The following is a 26812-nucleotide window of genomic DNA, read 5'->3' as shown; positions in this document are numbered from 1 at the left end:
ACACATATAGAGGAAGACACATATAGGGGAAGACACATATAGGGGAAGACACACATAGAGGAAGACACATATAGGGGAATACACATATAGAGGAAGACACATATAGGGGAAGACACACATAGAGGAAGACACATATAGGGGAAGACACATATAGAGGAAGACACATATAGGGGAAGACACATATAGAGGAAGACACATATAGGGGAAGATACATATAGCGGAAGACACATATAGCGGAAGACACATATACACATATAGGGGAAGACACACATAGAGGAAGACACATATAGGGGAAGACACATATAGAGGAAGACACATATAGGGGAAGACACATATAGGGGAATACACATATAGGGGAAGACACACATAGAGGAAGACACACATAGGGGAAGACACATATAGAGGAAGACACATATAGAGGAAGACATATAGGGGAAGACACACATAGAGGAAGACACATATAGGGGAAGACACATATAGAGGAAGACACATATAGGGGAAGACACACATAGAGGAAGACACATATAGGGGAAGACACACATAGAGGAAGACACATATAGGGGAAGACACACATATAGGGGAAGACACATATAGAGGATGACGCATATAGAGAAAGGCACATACAGCGGTTAGGAGAACGGAGTAGGGTGTGTTGTGACAGTAACCCTCTCTCGCCCCTCTTTCAGGCTGCTGTATAGGGCCATCGACTCCCACACCGAGGACGTAGGTCCCATCTACAACCACCGAGTGGAGATTTCCATCTTCTTCATCATCTACATCATCATTATCGCCTTCTTCATGATGAACATCTTCGTAGGTTTTGTCATTGTCACCTTCCAGGAGCAGGGTGAGCAGGAGTACAAGAACTGCGAGCTGGACAAGAACCAGGTACTGGGCGCGGGGAGGGCGTGGCCGGGACAGTCTTACTTTCATGTATTGTGTGGTAAGAGTCTCTAAGGTTATATGAATAGGACACGATTCTCCATGTAGGGCCTTAGTCTGGCGGCGTAGGTGCGTAAGACCAGGAGTCGCTGCTATAAGCCCCTGACGTTTATTGTCGCCCCATGGAGCAGATTTGCATTTCTGCCTCGTTTTCTGTCTCTTTTCTCTTATGAATGGGAACAAGGCAGAAATGTGACAGGACGCGGCGACTCATAGTAACAGCAGTGATTTGTATTCGGTAGCTACAGGGTTAAGCGCAGAGAGCTAATATACAGACCGGCAGATGCCTGTGTGTCGCTGCTGTAAGCCCCTGACGATTATTGTCGCCCCATGGAGCAGATTTGCATTTCTGCCTCGTTTTCTGTCTCTTTTCTCTTGTGAATGGGAACAAGGCAGAAATGTGACAGGACGAGGCGACTCATAGTAACAGCAGTGATTTGTATTCGGTAGCTACAGGGTTAAGCGCAGAGAGCTAATATACAGACCGGCAGATGCCTGTGTACAGCGGCGGAGACATCACCATTGTAGTTGTGTTATCATAGATACATGATGCAGTGAGAGTCAGCTTCTGTGGTCGGTCTCTCCCCGCAGCGCCAGTGTGTGGAGTACGCCCTGAAAGCCCGGCCCATCCGCAGGTACATACCTAAGAATCAGTACCAGTACAAGGTGTGGTATGTGGTCAACTCCACCTACTTCGAGTACCTCATGTTCGTGCTGATCCTGCTCAACACCATCTGTCTGGCCATGCAGGTAAGACGCCATTTTGTGTCCTCCCCTATATGTGTAACAGGTCAGCATCATACATGTCCAGCGTTGTCTTCTGGTATTATGTGTCCTAGGGCTTGATTCTGAGTCAGGCACAGCGGTGCAATGTATTTTTGCCCACGCATGCCTCTGAGTCGCACTGCGGGTGCGTCATGATTTTGGAATGACAAAGTCACGGTATAGATTTGGACGCATGGTGTTATAAATGTGAGGACCGTTCCTGGCCGGTGACTGAGAGATACCTGGGGGTGCTGAAGAGACGCTCGGAGTGTCGGAGGCATGGCGGGGGAAAGCGGTTCTGTACAAAGACTCACATAGGAGGCCATACTCAGTGGTACTGCAGCGTCTACAAGCGCAGACAGGGGGCGTCTCAGTCCTTGTACCTGCAGAATGCTCAGATCTCTACCAGCGGCGGCTTTGTGGCTGCATCAGCATAAATGCGCAGACGGCGCCTGACTCAGCATCAGCCCCCTCATCTCACCTGTTACCAGGTATAACAAGAAAACGTACAAATTATATATCATACACCGTAATTACTGACCTCAGAAAGGTGATCAGTGCAACGTTCTGCAGATCACTAGAGAGGTCAGTAATGTAATAATCTGCAGAATATATCACTATGTACCTGTCAGGGGGTAGATGGGGCAGAGCAATGTTCTGCAGATCACTAGAGAGGTCAGTAATGTAATAATCTGCAGAATATATCACTATGTATCTGTCAGGGGGTAGATGGGACAGAGCGATGTTCTGCAGATCACCAGAGAGGTCAGTAATGTAATAATGTGCAGGATATATCACTATGTACCTGTCAGGGGGTAGATGGGGCAGAGCAATGTTCTGCAGATCACTATAGAGGTCAGTAATGTAATAATCTGCAGGATATATCACTATGTACCTGTCAGGGGGTAGATGGGGCAGAGCAATGTTCTGCAGATCACTATAGAGGTCAGTAATGTAATAATCTGCAGAATATATCACTATGTACCTGTCAGAGGGTAGGTGGGACAGAGCAATGTTCTGCAGATCACTAGAGAGGTCAGTAATGTAATAATCTGCAGAGTATATCACTATGTACCTGTCAGGGGGTAGATGGGACAGAGCAATGTTCTGCAGGTCATTAGAGAGGTCAGTAATGTAATAATCTGCAGAATATATCACTATGTATCTGTCAGGGGGTAGATGGGACAGAGCAATGTTCTGCAGATCACTAGAGGTGTCATTAGTGTAATAATCTGCAGAATATATCACTATGTACCTGTCAGGGGGTAGATGGGACAGAGCAATGTTCTGCAGGTCATTAGAGAGGTCAGTAATGTAATAATCTGCAGAATATATCACTATGTACCTGTCAGGGGGTAGATGGGACAGAGCAATGTTCTGCAGGTCATTAGAGAGGTCAGTAATGTAATAATCTGCAGAATATATCACTATGTACCTGTCAGGGGGTAGATGGGACAGAGCAATGTTCTGCAGATCACTAGAGAGGCCAGTTATGTAATAATCTGCAGAATATATCACTATGTATCTGTCAGGGGGTAGATGGGACAGAGCAATGTTCTGCACGTCACTAGAGAGGCCAGTAATGGGATGCTGTCAAGATCCCGCCGGACGGAATCCCGGCGGTCGAAATACCGACACCGGAATCCCGACCGGCACAATCCTGACATATTCTCCCTCCGTGGGTGTCCACACCTGTCGGGATTGTGCTGGTCGAGATTCCGGTGTCGGTATTTTGACCACCAGGATCCCGTCCAGCGGGATTTTGTACTGATCCCCCAGTAATGTAATAATCTGCAGAATATATCACTATGTACCTGTCAGGGGGTAGATGGGGCAGAGCGATGTTCTGCAGATCACTAGAGAGGCCAGTAATGTAATAATCTGCAGAATATACGCCATACACACCTTAATGTACGTATGAGCTACTTATAAGTACTTTAAGGTGTGTATGCTGTCCGCGATGCAGGTGCCATTTGCCCGTATTGGGATTTGCGCACATGGTGCCGGACGTACAACGCCATGCAGCATTAGTACTATATTCGCACCCCCAGCTGGACGGCAGCGCAGGGATGCGAGGGCCGCGTCGGCGACAGTCCCCGCTTATCACTCCGCTCCTCCTCTTATTCCAGCACTACGGACAGAACTGTTCTTTCAAGGAAGCGATGAACATCCTGAATATGCTGTTTACCGGCCTCTTCACCGTGGAGATGATTCTGAAACTCATAGCGTTTAAACCAAAGGTAGGTACTGAGCGCCTGTGAGTGTCTGTCTGCGTGGAAATGGGCTTATTTATGGGGCGTCCAGCAATTAGGCACCCCCCCAGCACCTACACCCAAAAACAAGCACGAAATTTGCTCGAGAATTTTATCTCTCAGCCAGAACAGTATGGAGTAACAGTGTAATAACGCATCAGCCATGAGCGCGCCCCTGAAGTTTATATCCCGTTTCAGGGACCCCAAACTCAACTCACCGTTACCCCAAAGCAAACGGCATTTTATTATCTTCAGGCCAGTGCGCTAACATCAGCCGGGATTCTTGTGTCCCCGCCGGTTGCTCTCATGCGCAGACATTTATTATTTATTATTTTATGTTTTCAAGAACTGCACCTGATGATATTGTAGCCTAGGTTATATAGTAGTCTGGGTTATATAGTAGCCTGGGTTATATTGTAGCCTGGGTTATATTGTAGCCTGGGTTATATTGTAGCCTGGGTTATAAAGTAGCCTGGATTATATAGTAGCCTAGGTTATATAGTAGCCTGGGTTATATAGTAGTCTGGGTTATATAGTAGTCTGGGTTATATAGTAGCCTGGGTTATATAGTAGCCTGGGTTATATAGTAGTCTGGGTTATATAGTAGTCTGGGTTATATAGTAGCCTGGGTTATATAGTAGCCTGGGTTATATTGTAGCCTGGGTTATATTGTAGCCTGGGTAATATAGTAGCCTGGATTATATAGTAGGCTGGGTTATATAGTAGCCTAGGTTATATAGTAGTCTGGGTTATATTGTAGCCTGGGTTATATTGTAGACTGGGTTATATTGTACCCTGGGTTATATTGTAGCCTAGGTTATATAGTAGCCTGGGTTATATATAGTAGCCTGGATTATATAGTAGACTGGGTTATATTGTAGCCTTGGTTATATAGTAGCCTGGGTTATATAGTGGCCTGGGTTATATTGTGGCCTGGGTTATATAGTAGCCTGGGTTATATAGTAGCCTGGGTTATATCGTAGCCTGGGTTATATAGTGGCCTGGGTTATATAGTGGCCTGGGTTATATAGTGGCCTGGGTTATATAGTAGCCTGGGTTATATCGTAGCCTGGGTTATATAGTAGGTTGCGTTATATTGTAGCCTAGGTTATATAGTATCCTGGGTTATATAGTAGCCTGGGTTATATAGTAGCCTGGGTTATATTGTAGCCTGAGTTATATAGTAGCCTGGGTTATATAGTAGCCTGGATTATATAGTAGACTGGGTTATATTGTAGCCTTGGTTATATAGTAGCCTGGGTTATATAGTAGCCTGGGTTATATTGTAGCCTGGGTTATATTGTAGCCTGGGTTATATTGTAGCCTGGGTTATAAAGTAGCCTGGATTATATAGTAGCCTAGGTTATATAGTAGCCTGGGTTATATAGTAGCCTGGGTTATATAGTAGTATGGGTTATATTGTAGCCTGGGTTATATTGTAGCCTGGGTTATATAGTAGTCTGGGTTATATAGTAGCCTGGGTTATATAGTAGTCTGGGTTATATAGTAGCCTGGGTTATATAGTAGCCTGGGTTATATTGTAGCCTGGGTTATATTGTAGCCTGGGTAATATAGTAGCCTGGATTATATAGTAGGCTGGGTTATATAGTAGCCTAGGTTATATAGTAGTCTGGGTTATATTGTAGCCTGGGTTATATTGTAGACTGGGTTATATTGTACCCTGGGTTATATTGTAGCCTAGGTTATATAGTAGCCTGGGTTATATATAGTAGCCTGGATTATATAGTAGACTGGGTTATATTGTAGCCTTGGTTATATAGTAGCCTGGGTTATATAGTGGCCTGGGTTATATTGTGGCCTGGGTTATATAGTAGCCTGGGTTATATAGTAGCCTGGGTTATATCGTAGCCTGGGTTATATAGTGGCCTGGGTTATATAGTAGCCTGGGTTATATAGTAGCCTGGGTTATATCGTAGCCTGGGTTATATAGTAGGTTGCGTTATATTGTAGCCTAGGTTATATAGTAGCCTGGGTTATATAGTAGCCTTGGTCATATCGTAGCCTGGGTTATATAGTAGCCTGGGTTGTATTGTAGCCTGGGTTATATTGTAGCTTTGGTTATATAGTAGCCTGGATTATATAGTAGGCTGGGTTATATTGTAGCCTGGGTTATATTGTAGCCTGGGTTATATAGTAGCCTGGATTATATAGTAGGCTGGGTTATATAGTAGCCTGGGTTGTATTGTAGCCTGGGTTATATTGTAGCTTTGGTTATATAGTAGCCTGGATTATATAGTAGGCTGGGTTATATTGTAGCCTGGGTTATATAGTAGCCTGGGTTATATAGTAGCCTGGATTATATAGTAGGCTGGGTTATATAGTAGCCTAGGTTATATAGTACCCTGGGTTATATAGTAGCCTGGGTTATATAGTAGCCTGGGTTGTATTGTAGCCTGGGTTATATTGTAGCTTTGGTTATATAGTAGCCTGGATTATATAGTAGGCTGGGTTATATTGTAGCCTGGGTTATATTGTAGCCTGGGTTATATAGTAGCCTGGATTATATAGTAGGCTGGGTTATATAGTAGCCTGGGTTGTATTGTAGCCTGGGTTATATTGTAGCTTTGGTTATATAGTAGCCTGGATTATATAGTAGGCTGGGTTATATTGTAGCCTGGGTTATATAGTAGCCTGGGTTATATAGTAGCCTGGATTATATAGTAGGCTGGGTTATATAGTAGCCTAGGTTATATAGTAGTCTGGGTTATATTGTAGCCTGGGTTATATTGTAGACTGGGTTATATTGTACCCTGGGTTTTATTGTAGCCTAGGTTATATAGTAGCCTGGGTTATATAGTAGCCTGGATTATATAGTAGACTGGATTATATTGTAGCCTTGGTTATATAGTAGCCTGGGTTATATAGTGGCCTGGGTTAAATTGTGGCCTGGGTTATATAGTAGCCTAGGTTATATAGTAGCCTGGGTTATATCGTAGCCTGGGTTATATAGTGGCCTGGGTTATATAGTAGCCTGGGTTATATAGTAGCCTGGGTTATATCGTAGCTTGGGTTGTATAGTAGCTTGGGTTATATTGTAGCCTAGGTTATATAGTATCCTGGGTTATATAGTAGCCTGGGTTATATAGTAGCCTGGGTTATATTGTAGCCTGAGTTATATAGTAGCCTGGGTTATATAGTAGCCTGGATTATATAGTAGACTGGGTTATATTGTAGCCTTGGTTATATAGTAGCCTGGGTTATATAGTGGCCTGGGTTATATAGTGGCCTGGGTTATATAGTAGCCTGGGTTATATCGTAGCCTGGGTTATATAGTAGCCTTGGTCATATCGTAGCCTGGGTTATATAGTAGCCTGGGTTATATAGTAGCCTGGGCTATGTAGTAGCCTGGGTTATATAGTAGCCTGGGCTATATAGTAGACTGGGTTATATTGTAGCCTGGGTTATATAGTAGCCTGGATTATATAGTACCCTGGGTTATATAGTAGCCTGGGTTATATAGTAGCCTGGGTTATATTGTAGCCTGGGTAATATTGTAGCTTTGGTTATATAGTAGCCTGGATTATATAGTAGGCTGGGTTATATTGTAGCCTGGGTTATATTGTAGCCTGGGTGATATTGTAGCCTGGGTTATATAGTAGCCTGGGTTATATTGTAGCCTGGGTTATATTGTAGCCTGCGTTATATTGTAGCCTGGGTTATATTGTAGCCTGGGTTATATAGTAGCCTGGGTTATATAATAGCCTGGGTTATATAGTAGTTTGGGTTTTATAGTAGCCTGGGTTATATTGTAGCCTGGGTTATATAGTAGTCTGGGTTATATTGTAGCCTGGGTTATATAGTAGCCTGGATTATATAGTAGCCTGGGTTATATAGTAGTCTGGGTTATATAGTAGCCTGGGTTGTATAGTAGTCTGGGTTATATAGTAGTCTGGATTATATAGTAGCCTGGGTTATATAGTAGTCTGGGTTATATAGTAGCCTGGATTATATAGTAGCCTGGGTTATATAGTAGCCTGGGTTATATAGTAGTCTGGGTTATATTGTAGCCTGGGTTATATAGTAGACTGGGTTATATTGTAGCCTGGGTTATATTGTAGCCTGGGCTATATAGTAGCCTGGGTTATATAGTAGCCTGGGTTATATAGTAGTATGGGTTATATAGTAGTCTGGATTATATTGTAGCCTGGGTTATATAGTAGACTGGGTTATATTGTAGCCTGGGTTATATTGTAGCCTGGGCTATATAGTAGCCTGGGTTATATAGTAGCCTGGGTTATATAGTAGCATGGGTTATATAGTAGCGTGGGTTATATTGTAGCCTTGGTTATATTGTATCCTAGGTTATATAGTAGCCTGGGTTATATAGTAGCCTGTGTTATATTGTAGCCTAGGTTATATAGTAGCCTGGGTTATATAGTAGCCTGGGTTATATAGTAGCCTGGGTTATATTGTAGTCTGGGTTATATAGTAGCCTGGGTTATATAGTAGCCTGGGTTATATTGTAGCCTGGGTTATATAGTAGCCTGGGTTATATAGTAGCCTGGGTTATATAGTATCCTAGGTTATATAGTAGCCTGGGTTATATTGTATCCTGTGTTATATAGTAGCCTAGGTTATATAGTAGCCTGGGTTATATAGTATCCTGGGTTATATATATTGTAGGTTATATATATTGTAGCCTGGGTTATATTGTAGCCTGAATTATTTTGTAGCCTGGGTTATATAGTAGCCTGGGTTATATATTGTAGCCTGGGTTATATTGTAGCCTGAATTATATTGTAGCCTGGGTTATATAGTAGCCTGGGTTATATAGTAGCCTGGGTTATATTGTAGCCTGGGTTATATAGTTGCCTGTGTTATATTGTAGCCTAGGTTATATAGTAGCCTGGGTTATAATGTAGCCTGGGTTATATAGTAGCCTGGGTTATATTGTAGCCTGGGTTATATTGTAGCCTGAATTATATTGTAGCCTGGGTTATATAGTAGCCTGGGTTATATTGTAGCCTGGGTTATATAGTAGCCTGGGTTATATTGTAGCCTGGGTTATATAGTAGCCTGGGTTATATTGTAGCCTGGGTTATATAGTAGCCTGGGTTATATAGTAGCCTGGGTTATATTGTAGCCTGGGTTATATAGTAGCCTGGGTTATATTGTAGGCTGGGTTATATAGTAGCCTGGGTTATATCGTAGTCTGGGTTATTTTGTAGCCTGGGTTATATTGTAGCCTGGGTTATATAGTAGCCTGGGTTATATTGTAGCCTGGGTTATATAGTAGCCTGGGTTATATTGTAGCCTGGGTTATATTGTAGCCTGGGTTATATAGTAGCCTGGGTTATTTAGTAGCCTGGGTTATATTGTAGCCTTGGTTATATTGTAGCCTGGGTTATATAGTAGCCTGGGTTATATTGTAGCTTAGGTTATATAGTAGCCTGGGTTATATAGTAGTCTGGGTTATATAGTAGCCTAGGTTATATAGTAGCCTGGGTTATATAGTAGCCTGGGTTATATAGTAGCCTGGGTTATATTGTAGCCTAGGTTATATAGTAGCCTGGGTTATATAGTAGCCTTGGTTATATAGTAGCCTAGGTTATATAGTAGTATGGGTTATATTGTAGCCTGGGTTATATAGTAGCCTGGGTTATATAGTAGCCTGGGTTATATTGTAGCCTGGGTTATATAGTAGCTTGGGTTATATAGTAGCCTGGGTTATATTGTAGCCTGGGTTATAAAGTAGCCTGGGTTATATAGTAGCCTGGGTTATATAGTAGCTTAGGTTATATAGTAGCCTGGGTTATATAGTAGGCTGGGTTATATAGTAGACTGGGTTATATAGTAGCCTGGGTTATATAGTAGCCTGGGTTATATAGTAGGCTGGGTTATATAGTAGCCTTGGTTATATAGTAGCCTGGGTTATATAGTAGCCTAGGTTATATAGTAGCCTGGGTTATATAGTAGGCTGGGTTATATAGTAGCCTGGGTTATATAGTAGCCTGGGTTATATTGTAGCCTGGGTTTGCACCAGGTATGAGAAGTCACAGGACCAGTTGTGTTCTGCCAGTAAACTTTCCAGGAATCCTGTCTCTGTAAATGCGACACACAATATAGTATCACTTTGTGTAAACAGGACTACATGTACCAGAATGCACGAGATGCCGGAAGTGTCCGGATTTGTTGTTTTTTTTTCTCGATAAAACAATTGTCCCGTATCTCCCCTCTGTAGTTACAGTAAATGTTTTGCTTCTATCTTCTCGGGAATGCTATAAAATTACGGAAATGAGCGCGGTTGGCTTATTTGGAGATTACACAAATTCGATGATGTGCGCGGCTCTGTGATATTTTGCATCTAAGTCGCACTGCGCATCTGCCGCAGTGGTCTTGTGACAACGGTCGCAGTGAGGATTAATTCACAAAGTGATTGACAGTCACGGAGCATTTGTGGGCGGTGGATACTACAACGCAGGCATGTTGCGACCATTTGGGGGGCATGCATTTGCGTGCGACAGCAATCCCGTATTCAGTAGAAATGTCACCTACATCTTACTTCCTGCGGCCATGCAGAAGATGTTCGTCCGATGTGCGTCCGATGGGTGTATCGTTGTACGCAGGCTCTGGGTCAGAGATGACGATTATGGGTGTCTCTATACAACTCCCGGCAGCTGCATCATTTGAATATCTTGGCACAGCTGCAGCGTACGAATTCACAGCTGCAAATACATTTGCGTACTTCAGGACCTGTGGTTCCCTGATTATTACAAATGCAAATATATATATATAAATTCCAAAAACCTAGCACAAAAAACCCCAAAAAATAATTGTCTTAAATAAAAAAACAATCTCTACATAGTATAAAATAAAGTCCCCGGCAGGTGTCGGTCTGTTTGTTCGGGCTAATATCCAGATGGATGTATTTTGATGTGGTCTTCACAATTCTATAGAGCATTTGTCATGGAAGGTTTAGGTGTATGAAGCATTAATCTATGACAAAAAGGAGCCGAGCAGTGACTGTTTTAGTGAAGCATGTCAATAAAAAAAACGGCCACCCGAGCCATATAGATCACAATGGCCCTCATTCCGAGTTGTTCGCTCGCTAGCTGCTTTTAGCAGCATTGCACACGCTAGGCCGCCGCCCTCTGGGAGTGTATCTTAGCTTAGCAGAATAGCTAACAAAAGATTAGCAGAATTGTGAATAGAAATTTCTTAGCAGTTTCTGAGTAGCTCCAGACCTACTCCTAGATTGCGATCTGCTCAGTCCATTTAGTTCCTGGTTTGACGTCACAAACACGCCCTGCGTTCGGCCAGCCACTCCCCCGTTTCTCCAGCCACTCCCGCGTTTTTCCCTGACACTCCTGCGTTTTTTAGCACACTCCTGGAAAACACTCAGTTACCACCCAGAAACGCCCCTTTCCTGTCAATCATTCACCAATCAGCAGTGCGACTAAAAAAAAGCGCCGTAGGATCCACAGCAAAACTGCTAAGTTTTTAGTTAAATAACTAAGCGCATGCGCCCTGCGTGCCTTGCGCATGCGCAATTAGCAGCAAATCGCAGCATAGCGAAAATCGGCAACGAGCGAACAACTCGGAATGACCCCCAATGGACGTTATTTTATACTATGTAGAGATTGATACATAATATCCGGTTTCTCCAGAAAAATTGACCTCAGCCCTGTTTACTGACATACAATGAATTAAAAATTGCTCCTGTGCGAAGTCGGGGGCGGGTCGCTAGTATAAAATAATTCACTTGGGTGTGGTAAGAAATGAAAACGTTAGTCAGTGACCCGCATCAAAGTGAGCCTGGCCCTAGCTGTACAGAATGCGTCCGTCATTAAGGGGCAGTTACAAGACATGGAAAGTGGGCAAACACTCGTGGCAAATAAACGGAGAGGGGGCAACTAACTTTATTGTAGGCAACAGTAGTGTGATGTGGGCTAAATGGTATGAGACAACAGCGTATCACGTCAAAGGGAGGTAGTGACGTCTGCGTGAGGCGGGCTATTTCTGATCATTCCTCTATATAGCAACACCGCTCTGTGCAGATAATCTGGCCGTGTCAGTAGGTGCAACTGGCAGGTCAGTGGGGTGTTTGGAACACTGGACAGTTTGTGTGCAGAGCCCCTTCATAGAGAGAGATAGGAGGGGTGGGCTGGGGGCTGAACATGGTCTACCGGCATGAGATCAGATGGTCAGAGAGAGAGAGGCTCTGCCATAGCTGCTGTGCCGTCCGCCAATTGTGACCTCAGGTTCTATATCAAGGCAGTTTGTACTAAAAAAAAATTGGTAGATTGCAAGCTCTTGGACTGGAATGTGTTTGCTTTTTTTTTTTTTACTGAGAAATAACATTTCCCAGTATGTACAGTTACCAATACATGCGTGCAAGGAAATATTTTGCATATACTTTTATTATGTCAGCATTGTTATTTTTTGGGAATCGGCACTATTCCCACGGCCAAGCCAGTAACCCGAAGCGCAGGGATGGGAACATCATTCCTGGAACTTCAGAGAGTTCCGCTTACTCCTCATGATCGGGGTTCTACACAGGGAGAAAATCCCCTATCTTGTCATTCCTAAACCCTTTACTACGTTCCATCTCCAACTACCCCGGCCTCAGCAAGACAATACTGGAAAATAGCTTAGACCTGAGTCTTCCTGATTTCCTTCCGTATACCGGGTAGTCATGAGGAGAACCTTGTAGTGGGACCTTCTGTACCATTTCATCATTGTCGAATTTGAAAAAGTTTTAAAATTGTCTCCTGATTTGTCCTCTCACAAACCTGATGGCAAAGCTGTTCTACAAGGTCTACGAGACAGTGGGCTTCAGACGGATCTCAGATACCCTGAATGGGCTGTTGAGGTTTCTAAAACAGTTCCTTGATCTCTCCTATAGCAGCTCTCACCACAGAAGGGCTTAATCCTCATTAATGGCGCAATATCTGGTTTCCTCACTCTGGAAGAAGCGTTTTATTCCACTCTAGATCCGCAACACCCAGATCCTCCTCTCCCATTCCGCTGGTCCTGGATCTATACTGTCCCAGCACAAATGCACCAGCAAGAGCCACGAGCTCGGGAAGTGCTGGTTGTGAGGGGGAGCTGGGGCCTGCGAGACCGGCGGCCGGGATTGGATAAAACATCCCTTGGCATCATCTCTACCCTCTGTTGAACCAACCCAACTTGTCTGACTATGGGTGTTTGCATATGACGTGGATCTTCCGCTTGTTCTTCAGTTTTCCCCTGAGCCACCTGCTCTGCCCTGAGCCTGTGTCGCCCATTCTTCTGTCCTGTCGGTCATCACCCAACAAGGCTGCGCCGAAAGCTACGGCCTGTGTGTTCCCTTCTTCTTAGTGCGTCGCTTTCTTGCAGGGGTCATCGGTAAGGACTCTGATCCCCGCGTTTAGCGAGCGCCAGTCGCCATTGGCGTAATGAGTTCATGTCTGGATTTGCCATGACAGTGGTCGTCTTATAATTAGTTAGCTAGCAGGGTTAGAGGGTGCAGCAGACCCCTGCGGAGAATGGGGAATAAGAGAATGCCGCCATCAGGACCTTGGCCAGTTCCTTGTTTCCCAGGTACCAAAACTAGCTCTAAATGAGTTATTAATAATATTATTAATATTGTATGATCCTTTATATGGCTATAGAAGAGGTCGCCTTACACTGGCCCTCATTCCGAGTTGTTCGCTCGCTAGCTGCTTTTAGCAGCCGTGCAAACGCTAGGCCGCCGCCCTCTGGGAGTGTATCTTAGCAGAATTGAGAATGAAAGGATTGCAGAGCGGCTACAAAAAAATATTGTGCAGTTTCAGAGTAGCTCCAGACCTACTCCTACCTAGCGATCACTTCAGACTGTTTAGTTCCTGTGTTGACGTCACAAACACGCCCTGCGTTCGGCCGGCCACTCCACCGTTTCCGCAGGCACACCTGCGTTTGTATCTGACACGCCTGCGTTTTTACACACACTCCCCGAAAACGGTCAGTTACCTCAAGAAACGCCCACTTCCAGCAGTGCGATTGAAAAGCGTCGCTAGACCTTGTGTGAAACGACATCGGCCGTTGTGAAAGTACGTCGCGCGTGCGCACTGCGCCGTATACGCATGCGCAGAAGTGACGTTTTTTTACCTAATCGCTGCGCTGCGAACGAAAACAGCTAGCGATCAACTCGGAATGACCCCCATAGTACATAACAAGGAAAAGTGCTAAAGACTTGCAGCACAGAGCATTGCAGAACGTGGCGTACACAACCACTGCGGCACATGCCGTCATAGTACCCACATAAGCAGTGCCAGCTGAACCCAGAAGTTACGTGCTGCTGATGGCACTGTGGAGGAGACGATGGTATAAGTGTGTGTAGGAAAAGCACGAGGGAAGAGGGCCCTGCTCGTGAGAGCCTGCAGTGTAAAGGAGCAGGTCAGTTGTAGGACAACAGTGTATGATGTCACAGAATGGGCGCGGGAGTTGTGTTGCTGGTGCAGTGTTGTCTGCGTGCGCGATCGCAGATGTAAGCAGCGACACACCTCGACAATTATCACAACATGCCTACATTTTTTTCCGTAACTCCACATTGCCTCCCCGAAACGGTCTCTGACGATCAATCACTCTTTCGAAAAAATCCTCACTGCGAGCGGAAGCTCAAAAGCGACTTGGTGCATCTGCGGTGCAGCCGCAACGCCTGCGCAATCGGCCAATAATGGCTCGACTGCGTAAGTATCGGCATTGTGTGCAGATCTGGCCCACATTGTGTAAACGCTTCATCTATATAAAAATGTATCAAACACCATAGATCCGACGTGCTCCGGTAAAACTGCTAATCCAATGCTACTTCTGCACAGGCGGCAATCCGGTCCAGCAGTGAGATAAGGGAGAGCGCCCCCCGGTGGAATCATTGACTATTACAGGACAAATGACTCGTATCTAGACCCTAGTGTCCTCTGTCGTGTGGCGTCACTGTGCTCTCTGCACCTTCTGGGGATGATCACTGTAAATGCTTCTGTTTTGTCACTGTGGCTGACAAGCCAGACAAAGTGGTAAGAGGGCGCAGCCCAGAAGCTTACAGCCTACAGGACAGCGGCAGCGTGATACATGACAGTGCATCTGATATATCAGGACAGAGTTCCCCGATGCAAACGTTTACAGTGAAAGATTCCGTTGTGCTACATTATAACGCTGCTGCGTTTCCAGCAACGCTTCAGTTCCGAATTCCCGCAGTGCATTCTGGTCTCTGTAGTCCTGTTTTTCCCACACTCATCAGACTGACGTGTCTGTCTATCCAGGCAGCTCCCGTCACCCTCCAGCTAGGGGCATGGGAACCAGGGGAAGAATTCCGGGAGGAACGCAGATATTTCCCCTGGGAATTATGGTACCAGGGCTGGCCAGTGACTCCCAGTGGCGTCACACACAGGCACAATCCCCTCCGGCAAAATCCTCAGTGGAAAGTAAGAGATGGGGTCACCAGACGGGTGGGCAGCGCGGCCCCTTTTGCCGTAACAGTGATTTATAACCGTGAAGCGCCTCGCTGTATCTCTAGTGATCAGACACCCTGGGGTAAATTTACTAAGATAGGAGTTCTATTTAAGATGGGATGTTGCCCATGGCAACCAATCAGATTCCATGTATTATCTGCTAGAAGGTGCTAAATAAATGAGAAGTAGAATCTGATTGGTTGCTATAGGCAACATCCCATCTTAGTAAATTTACCCTCCTGAACCCAGTGTATCTGGCCATTCAGTGGGTCAGGGATGTCGTATAAGGTCCCAAAAACGGACGACTGGATCAGATCAGCGCCGCCCTGTGCCGGTCAGATCTGGCAGAGAACGGGTCCTGACCAGTGGTGGAATATAGCTCCTCAACATTTAGTTTAGGGCCCAACGAAGCAACGATGACGCCTCAGCTGCTGCGGGCCCTTATTGCTGTCAAAACAGCAGAGCAGGGGCCCCTTCTGATTATGCAGGAGTTCAAAGGGGAGATCCGTGACCTCTGGGCCCCATAGGTAGATCCACCAATGGCTCCGACCTTGATATAACTGTTTCAGGAACCATGGTCCGTCCAGATAATCTGTTCCCCGGAGGATCTAGATGTCATATCTGGATTCCGGCAGAGCACATTACCGGTATATAGATATATTATGTATCTGTTGGGTGATTTGCAGCTAGGTGAGGCCTGGCGGCTTTGTAGGCCGTGATATCAGAACAACAGTCCAATAAGGAAATGAGAATTGGGCCCTGTGCCCCCCAAGTTCCGTTCCTGCAGTAACGGCCCCCCAAAAAAAATATATATATATATATATATAGCTGAAGAGGAATTATATCTTCATCGCCATCCGCAGGTCCAGGCTACCGTGCCGTACACGTATATATTCCTGCTGGACATTTATAATGTAGTGTAAATACCGGGGGGAGGTGTTGGTATCATGTATGTATGTCATGTGTGCTGTTTATTATATGATGCAGGTGTTATTATGGGACATATCACTAATGAGAACTGTGATTATGCCGATTCTGCACAATTTCCCATCCCGGCCACCTGCGGACACTTGTATTACTGTGATCTCTCTGCAGGGGGCAGTGTCTGAACCATTATAATACTGAGTACTGTCTCATGACTGTTACCGGTCGGATTTGGGTATATGTGACAAACCCCTATAGACAATACTGTGACATTGCATTTGTTCTGCAAAGGGGAAGCCTGATTGCTGCCCCCTGGTGGTCAGGAGGTGCATGGTTGTGTGCAGAGATTTTTTGCAGGTTGGTCTTGTTTTCAGCTCTGTGCATCTCCACCTGGACCAGCTGCCTCCCTCTCTCCCCGCTAACAATTCTGCTCCATTTCCAGGCTCTGACGCGCGCTGATTCCTTTCTAACCTGTATTTTCCATTCCCTGAGCCATATCACGTTACTTCTTCCAGTCATCAGCAAAGCTACACACACAGCCTCTCCCCTCCTAATACACAGTCATCAGAGGGTAAACTGACCTCCCCTCCTAATACACAGTCATCAGGGGACACTGACCTCCCCTCCTAATACACAGTCATCAGGGGGAACACACAGCCTCTCCCCTCCTAATACACAGTCATCAGAGGGGACACTGACCTCTCCTCCTAATACACAGTCATCACGGGACACACAGCTTCTCCCCTCCTAGTACACAGTCATCAGAGGGGACACTGACCTCCCCTACTAATACACAGTCATCAGGGGGGGGCAGCCTCTCCCCTCCTAATACACAGTCATCAGGGGACACTGACCTCCCCTCCTAATACACAGTCATCAGGGGGGGGACACAGCCTCTCCCCTCCTAATACACAGTCATCAGAGGGGACACTGACCTCTCCTCCTAATACATAGTCATCACGGGACACACAGCTTCTCCCCTCCTAGTACACAGTCATCAGAGGGGGGACAGCCTCTCCCCTCCTAATACACAGTCATCAGGGGACACTGACCTCCCCTCCTCCTAATACATAGTCATCAGGGGACACACAGCCTCTCCCCTCCTAATACACAGTCATCAGGGGACACTGACCTCCCCTCCTTATACACAGTCATCAGGGGGGGGACACACAGCCTCTCCCCTCCTAATACACAGTCATCAGAGGGGACACTGACCTCTCCTCCTAATACACAGTCATCACGGGACACACAGCTTCTCCCCTCCTAGTACACAGTCATCAGAGGGGACAATGACCTCCCCTCCTAATACACAGTCATCACGGGACACACAGCTTCTCCCCTCCTAGTACACAGTCATCAGAGGGGGGACAGCCTCTCCCCTCCTAATACACAGTCATCAGGGGACACTGACCTCCTCTCCTAATACACAGTCATCAGGGGGGGGACAGCCTCTCCCCTCCTAATACACAGTCATCAGGGGACACTGACCTCCTCTCCTAATACACAGTCATCAGGGGGGGGGACAGCCTCTCCCCTCCTAATACACAGTCATCAGGGGACACTGACATCCCCTCCTAATACACAGTCATCAGGGGGAACACACAGCCTCTCCCCTCCTAATACACAGTCATCAGGGGACACTGACCTCCCCTCCTAATACACAGTCATCAGGGGGAACACACAGCCTCTCCCCTCCTAATACACAGTCATCAGAGGGGACACTGACCTCTTCTCCTAATACACAGTCATCGCGGGACACACAGCTTCTCCCCTCCTAGTACACAGTCATCAGAGGGGACACTGACCTCCCCTACTAATACACAGTCATCAGGGGGGGACAGCCTCTCCCCTCCTAATACACAGCCATCAGGGGACACTGACCTCCCCTCCTAATACACAGTCATCAGGGGGGGGGACACAGCCTCTCCCCTCCTAATACACAGTCACCAGAGGGGACACTGACCTCTCCTCCTAATACACAGTCAGCAGAGGGGACACTGACCTCCACTCCTAATACACAGTCATCAGGGGGGGGACAGCCTCTCCCCTCCTAATACACAGTCATCAGGGGACACTGACCTCCTCTCCTAATACACAGTCATCACGGGACACACAGCCTCTCCCCTCCTAATACACAGTCATCAGAGGGGACACTGACCTCCCCTACTAATACACAGTCATCAGGGGGGGGCAGCCTCTCCCCTCCTAATACACGGTCATCAGAGGGGACACTGACCTCCCCTACTAATACACAGTCATCAGGGGGGGATAGCCTCTCCCCTCCTAATACACAGTCAGCAGAGGGGACACTGACCTCCCCTCCTAATACACAGTCATCACGGGACACACAGCCTCTCCTCCTAATACACAATCATCAGAGGGGACACTGACCTCCCATCCTAATACACAGTCATCACGGGACACACAGCCATTCCCCTCCTAATACACAGTCATCAGAGGGGACAATGACCTCCACTCCTAATACACAGTCATCATGGGGCACTGACCTCCCCTCCTAATACACAGTCATCAGGGGGGACACACAGCCTCTCCCCTCCTAATACACAGTCATCGGGGGGGGGGGGGGCAGCCTCTCCCCTCCTAATACACAGTCATCAGAGGGGACACTGACCTCTCCTCCTAATACACAGTCATCAGGGGGGGGACATAGCCTCTCCCTCCTAATACACAGTCATCAGAGGGGACATTGACCTCCCCTCTTAATACACAGTCATCAGGGGACACTGACCTCCCCTCCTAATACACAGTCATCAGGGGGGGGGGACACAGCCTCTCCCTCCTAATACACAGTCATCAGAGGGGACATTGACCTCCCCTCTTAATACACAGGCATCAGGGGACACTGACCTCCCCTCCTAATACACAGTCATCAGGGGGAACACTGACCTCTCTCCTCCTCCTAATACACAGTCATCAGGACACACACACATCTCCCCTCCTCCTAATACACAGACATCAGGGGGCACTGACCTCTCCCCTCCTCCTAATACACAGACATCAGGACACACACACATCTCCCCTCCTCCTAATACACAGACATCAGGGGACACTGACCTCTCCCCTCCTCCTAATACACAGACAACAGGGGACACTGACCTCTCCCCTCCTCCTAATACACACACATCAGGGGGCACTGACCTCTCCCCTCCTCCTAATACACAGACATCAGGACACTAACCTCTCCCCTCCTCCTCATACACAGACATCTGGGGACACTGACCTCTCCCCTCCTCCTAATACACAGGCATCAGGGGACACTGACCTCTCCCCTCCTCCTAATACTCAGACATCAGGACACACACACATCTCCCCTCCTCCTAATAGACAGACATCAGGTGGCACTGACCTCTCCCCTCCTCCTAATACACAGACATCAGGGGGCACTGACCTCTCCCCTCCTCCTAATACACAGACATCAGGGGACACTGACCTCTCCCCTCCTCCTAATACACAGACATCAGGACACACTGACCTCTCCCCTCCTCCTAATACACAGACATCAGGACACACTGACCTCTCCCCTCCTCCTAATACACAGACATCAGGGGACACTGATCTCTCCCCTCCTCCTAATACACAGACATCAGGGGACACTGACCTCTCCCCTCCTCCTATTACACAGACATCAGGACACACTGACCTCTCCCCTCCTCCTAATACACAGACATCAGGACACACTGACCTCTCCCCTCCTCCTAATACACAGACATCAGGGGACACTGACCTCTCCCCTCCTCCTAATACACAGACATCAGGGGACACTGACCTCTCCCCTCCTCCTAATACACAGACATCAGAGGACACTGACCTCTCTCCTCCTAATACACAGACATCAGGGGACACTGACCTCTCCCCTCCTCCTAATACACAGACATCAGGACACACTGACCTCTCCCCTCCTCCTAATACACAGACATCAGGGGACACTGACCTCTCCCCTCCTCCTATTACACAGACATCAGGACACACTGACCTCTCCCCTCCTAATACACAGACATCAGGGGACACTGACCTCTCCCCTCCTAATACACAGACATCAGGGGGCACTGACCTCTCCCCTCCTAATACACAGACATCAGGGGACACTGACCTCTCCCCTCCTCCTAATACACAGACATCATGGCACACTGACCTCTCCCCTCCTCCTAATACACAGACATCAGGGGACACTGACCTCTCCCTTCCTCCTAATACACAGACATCAGGGGACACTGACCTCTCCCCTCCTCCTAATACACAGACATCAGGGGACACTGACAACTCCCCTCCTCCTAATACACAGACATCAGGGGACACTGACATCTCCCCTCCTCCTAATACACAGACATCAGGGGGCACTGACCTCTCCCCTCCTCCTAATACACAGACATCAGGAGGCACTGACCTCTCCCCTCCTCCTAATACACAGACATCAGGGGGCACTGACCTCTCCCCTCCTCCTCATGCACAGACATCAGGGGACACTGACCTCTCCCCTCCTCCTAATACACAGACATCAGCGGGCACTGACCTCTCCCCTCCTCCTAATACACAGTCATCAGGGGTCACTGACCTCTCTCCTCCTCCTAATACACAGACATCAGGGGGCACTGACCTCTCCCCTCCTAATACGCAGACATCAGGGGACACTGACCTCTCCCCTCCTAATACACAGACATCAGGACACACTGACGTCTCCCCCCCTAATACACAGACATCAGGACGCACTGACCTCTCCCCTCCTCCTAATACACAGACATCAGGACACACTGACCTCTCCCCGCCTCCTAATACACAGACATCAGGGGACACTGACCTCTCCCCTCCTCCCAATACACAGACATCAGGGGACACTGACCTCTCCCCTCCTCCTAATACACAGACATCAGGGGACACTGACCTCTCCCCTCCTCCCAATACACAGACATCAGGGGACACTGACCTCTCCCCTCCTCCTAATACACAGACATCAGGGGACACTGACCTCTCCCCTCCTCCCAATACACAGACATCAGGGGACACTGACCTCTCCCCTCCTCCTAATACACAGACATCAGGGGGCACTGACCTCTCCCCTCCTCCTAATACACAGACATCAGGACACACTGACCTCTCCCCTCCTCCTAATACACAGACATCAGGACACACTGACCTCTCCCCTCCTCCTAATACACAGACATCAGGGGACACTGACCTCTCCCCTCCTAGTACACAGTCATCAGAGGGGACACTGACCTCTCCCGTCCTCCTAATACACAGTCATCAGGGGGCACTGACCTCTCCCCACCGAATACACAGTCATTACGGGACACTGACCTCTCCCCTCCTCCTAATACACAGACATCAGGAGACACTGACCTCTCGCCTCCTCCTAATACACAGACATCAGGGGGCACTGACCTCTCCCCTCCTCATAATGCACAGACATCATGGGACACTGACCTCTCCCCTCCTCCTATTACACAGACATCAGGGAGCACTGACCTCTCCCCTCCTAATACACAGACATCAGGGGACACTGACCTCTCGCCTCCTCCTAATAAACAGACATCAGGACGCACTGACCTCTCCCCTCCTCCTAATACACAGGCATCAGGACACACTGACCTCTCCCCTCCTCCTAATACACAGACATCAGGGGACACTGACCTCTCCCCTCCTCCTAATACACAGACATCAGGGGACACTGACCTCTCCCCTCCTCCTAATACACAGACATCAGGGGACACTGACCTCTCCCCTCCTCCTAATACACAGACATCAGGGGACACTGACCTCTCCCCTCCTCCTAATACACAGACATCAGGACACACTGACCTCTCCCCTCCTAATACACAGACATCAGGGGACACTGACCTCTCCCCTCCTCCTAATACACAGACATCAGGGGACACTGACCTCTCCCCTCCTCCTAATACACAGACATCAGGAAGCACTGACCTCTCCCCTCCTAATACACAGACATCAGGGGGCACTGACCTCTCCCCTCCTAATACACAGACATCAGGGGGCACTGACCTCTCCCCTCCTCCTAATATACAGACATCAGGAAGCACTGACCTCTCCCCTCCTAATACACAGACATCACGGGGCACTGACCTCTCCCCTCCTAATATACAGTCATCAGGGAGCACTGACCTCTCGCCTCCTCCTAATACACAGACATCAGGGGGCACTGACCTCTCCCCTCCTCCTAATACACAGACATCAGGGGACACTGACCTCTCCCCTCCTCCTAATACACAGTCATCAGGGGACACTGACCTCTCCCCTCGTAGTACACAGTCATCAGAGGGGACACTGACCTCTCCCGTCCTCCTAATACATAGTCATCAGGGGGCACTGACCTCTCCCCACCGAATACACAGTCATTACGGGACACTGGCCTGTCCCCTCCTCCTAATACACAGACATCAGGGGACACTGACCTCTCCCCTCCTCCTAATATACAGACATCAGGGGCACTGACCTGTCCCCTCCTCCTAATGCACAGACACAAGGGGGCACTGACCTCTCCCCTCCTCCTAATACACAGTCATCAGGGGACACTGACCTCTCCCCTCCTAATACACAGTCATCAGGGGGCACTGACTTCTCCCCACCGAATACACAGTCATTACGGGACACTGACCTCTCCCCTCCTCATAATGCACAGACATCATGGGACACTGACCTCTCCCCTCCTCATAATGCACAGACATCATGGGACACTGACCTCTCCCCTCCTCCTAATACACAGACATCAGGGGGCACTGACCTCTCCCCTCCTAATACACAGACATCAGAGGGGACACTGACCTCTCCCCTCCTCCCAATACACAGACATCATTGAACACACTGACCTCTCGCCTCCTCCTAATACACAGACATCAAGAGACACTGACCTCTTCACTTCTCCTTATACACAGACATCAGGACACACTGACCTCTCCCCTCCTCCTAATACACAGACATCAGGGGGGCACTGACCTCTCCCCTCCTCCCAATACACAGACATCAGGGGACACTGACCTCTCCCCTCTTCCTAATACACAGACATCAGGGGACACTGACCTCTCACCTCCTCCTAATACACAGACATCAGGGGACACTGACCTCTCCCCTCCTCCCAATACACAGACATCAGGGGACACTGACCTCTCCCTTCCTCCTAATACCCAGTCATCAGGGAACACTGACCTCTCCCCTCCTCCCAATACACAGAAATCAGGGGCACTGATCTCTCCCCTCCTCCTAATACACAGACATCATTGGACACACTGACCTCTCCCCTCCTCCTAATACACAGACACCAGGGGGCACTGACCTCTCCCCTCCTCCTAATACACAGACAACAGAGGACACTGACCTCTCCCCTCCTCCTAACACACAGACATCAGGGGGCACTGACCTCTACCCTCCTCCTAATACACAGACATCAGGACACACTGACCTCTCCCCTCCTCCTAATACACAGACATCAGGACACACTGACCTCTCCCCTCCTCCTAATACACAGACACCAGGACACACTGACCTCTCCCCTCCTCCTAATACACAGACACCAGTACACACTGACCTCTACCCTCCTCCTAATACACAGACATCAGGACACAATGACCTCTCCCCTCCTCCTAATACACAGACATCAGGGAGCAATGACCTCTCCCCTCCTCCTAATACACAGACATCAGAGAGCACTGACTTCTCCCCTCCTCCTAATACACAGACATCAGAGGGCACTGACCTCTCCCCTCCTCCTAATACACACACATCAGGACACACTGACCTCTCCCCTCCTCCTAATACACAGACATCAGGGGGCACTGACCTCTCCCTTCCTCCTAATACACAGACAGCAGGGGGCACTGACCTCTCCTCTCCTCCTAATACACAGTCATCAGCCGGCACTGACCTCTCCCCTCCTCCTAATACACAGACATCAGGACGCACTGACCTCTCCCCTCCTCCTAATACACAGACATCAGGACACAGTGACCTCTCCCCTCCTCCTAATACACAGACATCAGGGGGCACTGACCTCTTCCCTTCTCCTAATACACAGACATCAGGGGGCACTGACCTCTCCCCTCCTCCTAATACACAGTCATCAGGGGACACTGACCTCTCCCCTCCTAGTACACAGTCATCAGAGGGGACACTGACCTCTCCCGTCCTCCTAATACATAGTCATCAGGGGGCACTGACCTTTCCCCACCGAATACACAGTCATTACGGGACACTTGCCTCTCCCCTCCTCCTAATACACAGACATCAGGGGACACTGACCTCTCACCTCCTCCTAATATACAGACATCGGGGGCACTGACCTCTCCCTACCTTCTAATACACAGACATCAGGGGACACTGACCTCTCCCCTCCTCCTAATACACAGACATCAGGGACACTGACCTCTCCCCTCCTCCTAATGCACAGACACAAGGGGGCACTGACCTCTCCCCTCCTCCTAATACACAGTCATCACGGTACACACTGACCTCCCCTCCTAATACACAGTCATCAGGGGACACTGACCTCTCCCCTCCTAGAACACAGTCATCAGAGGGGACACTGACCTCTCCCGTCCTCCTAATACACAGTCATCAGGGGGCACTGACCTCTCCCCACCGAATACACAGTCATTACGGGACACTGACCTCTCCCCTCCTCATAATGCACAGACATCATGGGACACTGACCTCTCCCCTCCTCATAATGCACAGACATCAGGGGGCACTGACCTCTCCCCTCCTCCTAATACACAGACATCAGGGGGCACTGACCTCTCCCCTCCTCCTAATACACAGTCATCAGGGGGCACTGACCTCTCCCCTCCTCCTAATACACAGGCATCGGGGCACACTGACCTCTCCCTTCCTCCTAATACACAGACATCAGAGGGCACTGACCTCTCCCCTCATCATAATACACAGTCATCAGGGGACACTGACCTCTCCCCTCATCGTAATACACAGTCATCAGGGGACACTGACCTCTCCCCTCCTCCTAATACACAGACATCAGGAGACACTGACCTCTACCCTCTTCCCAATACACAGACATCAGGGGGCACTGACCTCTCCCCTCCCAGTACACAGTCATCAGAGGGGACACTGACCTCTCCCCTCCGAATACACAGGCATCAGAGGGGACACTGACCTCTCCCCTCCTCCCAATACACAGACATCATTGAACACACTGACCTCTCCCCTCCTCCTAATACACAGACATCAGAGGGGACACTGACCTCTCCCCTCCGAATACACAGACATCAGAGGGGACACTGACCTCTCCCCTCCTCCCAATACACAGACATCATTGAACACACTGACCTCTCCCCTCCTCCTAATACACAGACATCAGGGGGCACTGACCTCTCGCCTCCTCCTAATACACAGACATCAGGGGACACTGACCTCTCCCCTCTTCCTAATACACAGACATCAGGGGACACTGACCTCTCACCTCCTCCTAATACACAGACATCAGGGGACACTGACCTCTCCCCTCCTCCCAATACACAGACATCAGGGGACACTGACCTCTCCCTTCCTCCTAATACCCAGTCATCAGGGAACACTGACCTCTCCCCTCCTCCCAATACACAGAAATCAGGGGACACTGACCTCTCCCCTCCTCCTAATACACAGACATCATTGGACACACTGACCTCTCCCCTCCTCCTAATACACAGACACCAGGGGGCACTGACCTCTCCCCTCCTCCTAATACACAGACATCATTGGACACACTGACCTCTCCCCTTCTCCTAATACACAGACACCAGGGGGCACTGACCTCTCCCCTCCTCCTAATACACAGACAACAGAGGACACTGACCTCTCCCCTCCTCCTAACACACAGACATCAGGGGGCACTGACCTCTCCCCTCCTCCTCATACACAGACATCAGGGGGCACTGACCTCTCCCCTCCTCCCAATACACAGACATCATTGAACACACTGACCTCTCCCCTCCTCCTAATACACAGACATCAGGGGGCACTGACCTCTCGCCTCCTCCTAATACACAGACATCAGGGGACACTGACCTCTCCCCTCTTCCTAATACACAGACATCAGGGGACACTGACCTCTCACCTCCTCCTAATACACAGACATCAGGGGACACTGACCTCTCCCCTCCTCCCAATACACAGACATCAGGGGACACTGACCTCTCCCTTCCTCCTAATACCCAGTCATCAGGGAACACTGACCTCTCCCCTCCTCCCAATACACAGAAATCAGGGGACACTGACCTCTCCCCTCCTCCTAATACACAGACATCATTGGACACACTGACCTCTCCCCTCCTCCTAATACACAGACACCAGGGGGCACTGACCTCTCCCCTCCTCCTAATACACAGACATCATTGGACACACTGACCTCTCCCCTTCTCCTAATACACAGACACCAGGGGGCACTGACCTCTCCCCTCCTCCTAATACACAGACAACAGAGGACACTGACCTCTCCCCTCCTCCTAACACACAGACATCAGGGGGCACTGACCT

At 48.5% G+C, this 26812-nt stretch overlaps 1 protein-coding gene across 8 annotated transcripts in view; it reads left to right on the top strand.

The window, feature by feature from the left end:
- Positions 1-26812, top strand: part of CACNA1C (calcium voltage-gated channel subunit alpha1 C) — a 510817-nt gene that overhangs the window by 376542 nt on the left and 107463 nt on the right. For all 8 annotated transcript variants that reach the window (XM_063929336.1, XM_063929333.1, XM_063929332.1 and 5 more), the window contains 3 exons: positions 687-888; positions 1534-1692; positions 3837-3947. In XM_063929336.1, coding sequence (XP_063785406.1) covers positions 687-888; positions 1534-1692; positions 3837-3947 — 472 coding nt within the window. The remainder of the gene's footprint in view (positions 1-686; positions 889-1533; positions 1693-3836; positions 3948-26812) is intronic.

The sequence above is a fragment of the Pseudophryne corroboree genome, chromosome 6 (genome assembly GCF_028390025.1).
Source record: "Pseudophryne corroboree isolate aPseCor3 chromosome 6, aPseCor3.hap2, whole genome shotgun sequence".
Taxonomy (NCBI): Eukaryota; Metazoa; Chordata; class Amphibia; order Anura; family Myobatrachidae; genus Pseudophryne; species Pseudophryne corroboree.
Note: the sequence above shows the minus strand (reverse complement) of the source record. Positions and strands in the feature narration are given on the sequence as shown.